The following is an 8,611-nucleotide window of genomic DNA, read 5'->3' as shown; positions in this document are numbered from 1 at the left end:
AGTACATACATGCATCTTTATTAGAGTTAATGTTTGTCGGACGATTTTGGTCTTTATTCGAATACTTTATGATGAATAGAAGAAGAAATACTAACGAAGAGCTTTAAACTGACAGGACTAGCCATTATAAACATTAACCAAAATACTGATTTAGACATAGTCCATGTAATAAAAAGATATGGCAGTTGTGGAAAAACAGAAATAGACTTTTTTTTTAAAATTGTGAATTCTGTAACTTAATAGAAATATATAGAACTGTAAAAAGTGGAAATATACACTACATTGTTATGAAAAGAAAAATTCGATTAGTAAATTTTTGAGATTTCGTCAAAGTTGTCACTGTTTATTAAAACACTATTTTTAAAAAGGAACAGTGATTAGTTAACGCTTTATTTCCTATAATTAAGACCCCCTTTTTAAATTTCTTCTATGTATTTATATCACTTCGTTCTGTTTTTCTTGTTACATTCCTAAAAGAACTAGTATTTTATGTTTAATATATATTTTACGAATACACGAATAATGACTTTATCATCATTTCCTACTCTACATTACTATCATAATTACTAAGCAATGCCATAAAGTAAAGAGACATGCTAAATGGTTTGACCTATACAAATTGTCACAAAGAGTGCATGACCCCAAAAGATGGTTCAAGACCCAATCTTTTTTTTACAATAAGAAGCTTAACTCACTCGCTAATAGCGGTCAGAAGTGCAAAGGCAAAAAATTATGTAGAAAGTATTGAACAACTTTTTTTTACAGATGGTACACAGTTTGTTTTTTTATGGTGGGGTGGTTTTTATAGCTTACTATTTTTTGTACCAATATTTTTATACCATTTTAATTTCAACAGATGTATTAGAACTTTAGCCCTCACAAGTTTTTAGATTAAATTTACGAACATTTCCACTACCTGCCTACGACACATAATTGTCTAGGTTCCCTTTAAATTGCAGGTATTTCTTTGTTCGCAGGTTTATCGAAGTAACCTATTATGCCCCCCCCCCCTAGAGAAAATCCTGGATCCACCCCTGATTGAGTGAGTATTGATCTAGATGGAAGCATTTTGCATGTATACGGGTAGTCAAAAAGGCGTAACTCAGGCACGACTGAACACATTAATTTAAATTTTCTTGAGATGATATAGGAGATGATCAATTGACCAAAAAGGATATATTTACAATGCTACCACTGATGAGACTGGAATGTGTGCATGCTACTCCTAATATTACTGCCAACGCTACTACTAGTACTACTGTTGCTGCTAAAACTAAACTAATACGACTACTACTTCTAAGGCTAAGAGAATTAAGATGAATAGAACATCAAGAGGGTTCGGACATATACGAAACATATACGACTGCAAATACTACTAAAACTACAGCCGCTACAACTATTGCCTCCAAAGTGAGCAACTCTAAGGCTGCGGGTATTCTAGTGAAAATTTGAGGAAAATGTTGAGGTGAAACTTGAACTAAATCAAAACGTAATACCTAGATACATAATCTCAAAAGAAGTTATCGGTAAAATCTTTTGAATGGTGGTATACCGTATTGTAAGATAGGATCTTTTTAACTAAAGTTGTTGTAGTCATTACGTAAATTTTGTAAAGGCAAATAACTAATTATAGGCAACCGAATAGCGCTCCCTCAATAAATACCGATGTGGGCACAATGTATTATTATTTATTATTATTTTTATTTTTTTTTTTAGACCAGGAAACTTCTTATTGAACGAGTCGCCGTAGAAACTCCAAAATGTGTCCATTCGATTGAAAATTGAAAGGAAAAGTGTCCTTTTTAAAAGTCAAAAGGGAATGAAGATCAACTAACTCCCTCCTGCGCCCACCACTTCTCCAAATACATCCCAACAAAATTTTGAGATAGCCATTTTGTTCAACGTAGTTGCAGGGTCCAGAAATTATGTGTTTCAGGATGACAATCTCTAAATGCTCTTAGGCATTGGTTAATAGAAAGGTTTACATATCTTTATATTTGAATATTTATTGATAAGGTTTTTATAGAAAAGAGGTTGTAAAAACTTTGAAGGGGCTAATTGAACTGGTAGTCTGAAGCTTTAATACCCTTTTGAAGATTCTAAGAAATAGGAGGGTGGATACCCACCCCCAACCCCGTATCTTCCCGAAGTGTGCCTGATAAAAATTTTGAGATGGTTTTTTAGATTGCCATAGAAACCTCAAAAAAAATTCTAGTGTCCTTTTTAAAAGCCAAAAGTGATTGAAGGGCAATAAGCCCCTTCCTATGCCCGTCAATTCTCAAAACACATCAAATCAAAAATTTTGAAATTGCTATTTTTTCAGTGTAGTTTAAAAGTCTGGAAATTATTTCTTTGAGGATGGAAACCATCACACTGACAACAACGCATGGTTTTAAGTTATGCCCCGAATCAAAATGATCGAAGCAGCCTACGTTGTATTTCCACAAATACATGCTGTACAAATTTTGAAATAGCTGTTTGTTCAAAAATAGCCCAAAGATCATACAGCAAATCTCTTAGGTTTGACAAAAAAAAATGAGTCTGGGGGTAAGGGTTGTAAGCTGCGGTTTAGGGGCATATAAGGTTTTATTGAAAGAGGCGGGTATGTGAAATTTAGAAGAGATTCATTTGATTTTAAATGCATGATTATAGTTCCCTTTCAAGAGTCAAGCAGAATGGAGATCAACTAGAACCCCCTCCCCCTCCCTGAACTCCTCTTTTCCCAAAACGGAAACGTATTCAATTGAAGCTGTGAGATAGAAATTTTGTTACCAATAGTCCAAAAATCATTTAACAACATCTTTAGAGTGGGCACTATTCACCAAAGCCCACGGAAAAAGCTTGTATGTTATGCCCTGGGGTATTTAAATTTTTTATGGAACTGGTGATCATAAAATCTGTGGATCAGGTAAAGCTAATTAGATTTGAAGTCGGAAGTTTTCGTGCTGTTTTTAAGAATTAAAGGTCAAAATTGTAACAGAATTATTTTGTTTAAAACTGTCGAAAGGTCCAAGTAATCATGCCTTTGGTTAGGTCAACCTCCCCACAGTCCTCAGGACTGGACAAGGGCTATAAGTTAGGAAATTCGTTCATTATTTACCTACTATATTATTGAGAAAGGTATGTATGTTTGAACTTGACTTTCCAAGAAGACGAAGGGCGTTCAAGTCCACCTTTAACAGAATTTTGAAGGGAGTGTTTAATTAAATCAAAGCACGTTCAGCTTATGTAAATTGTTAAAAGAGTGTAACACAGGAATAACTGAGTGCAATAATTTGGAAAATTCAAGAAATGATCAAAGAAATGACTAAAAACGCAATATTTGCATGCTACCAATACACTACAATTACCACCACTATTGCAAACAAATTAATCCATTAACAACAATGAGGAGAAATTTGAACAAAATCAAAAGACGCTTTGTGCATGCGCACTGTCAAAATAGCATATCTAAAAAATTGATTTGGGTATAAAGTTGGAACTTTCAGAGAATGATAAAAAGGGAAGATCGTCTCAACAAAAGGATGTAAGCTACTGCGAATGCTACTGCTACTGCTGCATATACTACTAATAATACTGCTTCGATTGCAACTAATTACAAGGTTAAGAACATAAGTTTCAAGAAGTATATGGAGATACAGGTTATCAAAAGTACACATATGTAATGTTATAGCAATGGCTAGTTGTATGCAGTTGATTTTTTCCAGGAATTGATCAGAGGGATGCTCTACAGACCAAAAAGCAATATGTTTATACTATAGCTGCATTTAGTACTACTGCTATTCAGACGTTCATTTTTCATTTTTCAGACGTAAATACATATCGCCGAACCTTTGTTTTTCTTAACTAAAATCTGGTAGGCATTGATGAACTTATCTAAGTCAAAATCCCAAACCCAATCATCATCGCTATCATTTTCAGTTTTGACTCTCACTGTCCAGGTTGATCATGATCTAACTGCACGGTTTTGTGTTCTTTAGCCGCAAGCCTTTTGGTATTAACTCTTTGAGCAGCTTCCTCGGCTGTTTCTTCTGCATTGTGGGATTTTGTAACATCCTGTCTTTTTCAATGTTTTTCAATTTGTCAATGTTCAGTCTAACATCGACAGTTGGAAAAATCTTCACGTGCCAAGCATGCTAAAGCTCAACAATTTGTAATAAACCTGATAATTTTAAGTATCTGTTTTAAGGTTTTTGAATTACTTCAATCTATTGCCAAAATATATTGAAATATTTGTGCAATTCCCAGTTTTTACATTTTTAGTTTCAGTTTTCTTTTCGTTCTTTATTTTTCAGACGTCATATGCAAACCCTCAACACAAAAATACATACAACTTATTTTTATGTATATAAGAAGATATAATCTGGCGTAACAGACATAGTGTAACAGACATACAACTTATTTTTATATATATAGATATTAATGTCTTTATGTGTGCTCGTAAATTAGAATTTTTCAGGCAAGTATTCATTTTGTCCGCAGGTGTCGATCTAGGAGTAACAGGTAATGTTTGCCTGAAAAATACTGCTAGCAATGTTAATGTGCTGCCAAAGGGTTTGGAATTTCCTCGCAAATCCTGCAAGGATCGGTCAAGAGCCTAGAGTGATTTTTTGTGCACCATTTTTCACTTGTCCCAAACAATAAATTTGCATTGCTGCAATACTTTACCAATCCCACATGATTTGGAAATATTGCATGAGGGATTTTCTGTAGATTGCATATTCAGGGCAATTTAAGAGCGGAATGAGCAGTTCTCCCACCAGGTAGCGAAGTTGTGGCTATTCCAGACGACGCAAGGCCAACACTATGTCATTTTTGGATCGAATTGATGCCAGAGTCAATCTTAGTAAAAACATTTTACCTGTGCCTCCTGGCGCATCCAAAACGAAGATTTCTCCAACATGGCTATCGACACATTGCATTATCTGATCACAAATGCCTTTTTCTTCAGACGTTAACTTAGAAAAAATCTGTTTTTATATACATCAATAGATCAATCGCGTTGTAACTTTGTTCAGGACCCAATTCTACACATGTAGAAATAGCAGCAGTACGATTAGGTAAAGGCATTCTTAAATGCTTGAGAAGTTTGTTTGCCTTACATAAGCATAAATTTTCAATCATAGCTATAGGGCAGTTATGAATTTGTGTTGTAAAATCCCAAGTCATATCTGACCTCTCTAACCATTTTTGGTAGAGTATATATCCTTGGTCATTTGCGATTTGTATTCCTCCCATAACTCTGTAGGAGATGAAAGAGAGCAAGTTGTTGTCAATAGGATTCCGAATAATGCACAAATTTGACTTGAGTTGACGTTTCATATGCATCATTGATGTAATTATCCCAGTGTTAGTCGTTTTCCAGTAAATTCAGAGCTTGGCATGTACTATGGTAAGTGTCATGCATATATTCGTTTACAGTTCTCAAATGCTCAAAGGAAGTCGGGCCAGGTAAATTAATCAAAAGAAGGTGGGCATTGAAGCATTCATCTTGATTGGGGTGAATGGTTTAGAGTCTTCCTTTCGTGGTTTCTTTGAAGATGCTACGTTGGCCGTCGACTGGCTCACCCCATTTTCGTCGTTCAAATGATTTCTTATTAGCATTCCACGGGTAATACATAGGTACTTCAGAATAAATCTTTTTTTTTTACATACAAAAGAATCATTTTGACATAACGCAAAAACAGCAGTTAACATTGTAGCCGGTGAATTCAGGGTTCTTTGTTGCACATCGGCATTCAAAAAATAAACACGTTTATAATTCTAAGTGAACAACAGCTGGACTTCATTCATGTATCGTAAATGAAAGAATTGGCCACACATCTTCATTACTGCTTATGTATCTTCTAGCCTGATATCAACTTCATCAATATCACCGATTTCGGACTGCAAGCCAAAAAATGACATGTCACTGCCTCTGTTGACGTATTTCCATAGGTATTTGATTGCGTTTACGCAGTTACACTATTCCACGTTTATGTGTATACATTATATGTTTTCAAGGTGAATATGGAACAACCCACTGGTTATCTTCTTTGATGTAACGGTTACACGACTTTATTTTTGCTGATTTACCGCCATCTTCGGTAGATCTTCTTCTATATAAAGGTTATCCATCATTGCGGACCATTGTGTTATGTACTAAAGGCGACGATATTGCTTTGTGCACCTTCCTTTGTCTATGCATGGTGAATTTTCATTAAGTTCACTGCAAGGTCCATGTATCATAATTTTTACAACAATGTCATGTAAGCCCCTATCGACTTCGACATCAGGTATTTCAGCGGAAATCTGAGGTAGCACGCAATCTATCTTTGGTTTCAGTTACAACAATTTTCTCGCCCGCTTTGAATATTTCTTTTTTACAGATTATACAAATTATTCTAGACTAGAATTTTACCCCATAAAATGACGTAACGAGTCATTTCAAGTCAAAGGGAAACCAACCTAATTTTAAAATTTTCAGGGATTTTTCTAGTTTGATCAAATATTAATCAAATACTACTATCTAAGTAATTACACTATCTTTGTAATTGAGCAATAATTGTATATCTATTTTTTTTTTCTTGAAAGCATCTCCATATTTTTACGGTGAAATATTCTGGCCTAAAAATATATCCGTTCCTCCTCGTAAATTAAATAATTTCTAACAAATAAAAATTTGAAACAATAGGGAAAATCTTTTCAAGTCAGTTGAAATCAATTCTGTGAACATTTCGGCTAAGGCCGAATGTCCAAAGACCGTCTTCAGCACAATACGAGAAAGAGAGGGAGAAAAAAAGTATACATAAATAAAATTATATTAAAATGCGAAAATTAAAACTAATAATGTTAAAAACTTTTTTAATACAGCCTTAGCATCCCTACTTCAACGAAGTTCAACCAGGACTCATAAGGGAAATAAATAATTTCTCAAACAATTCGGTATATTTAACTTATTAACGCTGTCACTTCTTTTTGTATAATTTACATTCTTCAAAATTACATCCCGGCAAATTGATTTAAGAGAGCCGTAATCCTGAGAAGTTATTTTACACATTATTGAATACCACTTATCGATTGGAATTTTGTGGTAATCCTTAGAAGTTATTTTACCCATTATTCGATACCACTTATCGATTGAAATTTTGTGGTAAGGGTTTGAAGCCAAAACTTGCTTGAATATTTCCCTATATTTATCTTTGATATCTTCCACCTTTTTCGAATTACAAACTGCTTCACTTTCCAATAAATATTCTATTATCGTTATGGCGATATTGGACAAGTGGTGAATCTTATAGGATAGGATGTTATTCAAAGCTATCATCAAAGGTGTCTCGTTATTTGAAGTCAAACAATTTACATCAGCACCTTTTGAAATTAGTAGTTGGCAAATGTCAAAATTGCTATTCCCTACAGCTACATCTAGGAGTGATTCTGCCAAGACTGTTGGATAATCAGTATTCGGGTTTGCTCCTTTTTCTAACAGATATCTAGTCACACTTATATGATTCCATGCAACAGCATAGGATAAGGGTGTTACTCCATAGTCTGAGGCATCTATAGTAGCACCATTTAAAACTAGTAGTTGACAAATGTTCAAATTGCCGTTCCTAGAAGCTACATGTAAAACTGTTTCGTCCCTGTGAAAACCCCGTGCATTTGGGTTCGCTCCGTTTTCTAACAGATGGGCAGTCACTGTCAAATTATTACAAATCACAGCTTTAGATAAGGCTGTTCTCCCCTGATTGTCTTTAGCATCTATAGTATCACAATTCGAAACTAGTTGTCGCCTAAGTTTCAAATTGCCAAAACAAGTTGGTTTAACAAATTCATATTCATTCGGGTTTAATTCATTTTCTAACAGTTTTAAATAGTTTTTTAAAGTTCCAACGGAATAATTATTATATTTATGCCTATTATGCCTATTATGCCTAACCAAGGCTGCTATAACGTTTTCGCTAAGATTCTGGGAAGGTCTAGGCAATGGATTATTTTCTTATTTTGAATGAAAAAACCTTTAAACTTTTCCAGAAGCCTTTTTTGTTCTGTCTTAACAGCACTTACTGGGTGTTTGTTTTGACTGTTGAGAAGAGTCTCTATTTTTGGTTCGTTAGGTTTTAAGTTCTTATGATCCATTTTCGCGTTGGTAAACAATAAGGTGTTTACCAACGTAATATTGATATAAATACATTGATATAAAACAAACAAAGTTTTATATTGTTAGGAATGAATAGGGTTTTATTTTATTAAGCAGGATATTTTCTAAAACATCCTAAATATTTGTGCAGTTTAAAAAATTTTGCAGTTTTTTTCCTTGCCTTGTGCTTTATCATAATGTAAATACTAAAAAAAAAAAATGAAATTGTAATATTGAAAGATAAACCTCGGGGAATAACCCATCAAATATGGCACTATTCCAATGGGAAACAACTAGAATTTTCAGATGTATTTTATTTTTGAATAAAAAATTAAGATTATTGATCTGGCACCATAAATATATTTACATTTTGCAATTCTGCGATTATATATTAAATTATATATTATATATATCTATATACATAAAAATAAGTTGTCTGTCTGTCTGTCGACTGACGTCACTGTCCGCATATGACGTCTGAATTATTTCATC

General features: G+C 33.9%; 1 protein-coding gene across 1 annotated transcript; it reads right to left on the bottom strand.

Moving 5' to 3' along the window:
- Nucleotides 1–6,970: 6,970 nt before the first annotated feature.
- Nucleotides 6,971–7,958, bottom strand: LOC136043655 (putative ankyrin repeat protein RF_0381; the record flags this gene model as incomplete). The annotated part of the gene is made up of 1 exon (XM_065728552.1): nucleotides 6,971–7,958. A coding segment is annotated over one exon (988 nt), but the record flags the coding sequence as incomplete, so codon positions are not given.
- Nucleotides 7,959–8,611: the final 653 nt, after the last annotated feature.

This window comes from Artemia franciscana, unplaced genomic scaffold, assembly GCF_032884065.1.
Source record: "Artemia franciscana unplaced genomic scaffold, ASM3288406v1 Scaffold_7834, whole genome shotgun sequence".
Taxonomy (NCBI): domain Eukaryota; kingdom Metazoa; phylum Arthropoda; class Branchiopoda; order Anostraca; family Artemiidae; genus Artemia; species Artemia franciscana.
Note: the sequence above shows the minus strand (reverse complement) of the source record. Positions and strands in the feature narration are given on the sequence as shown.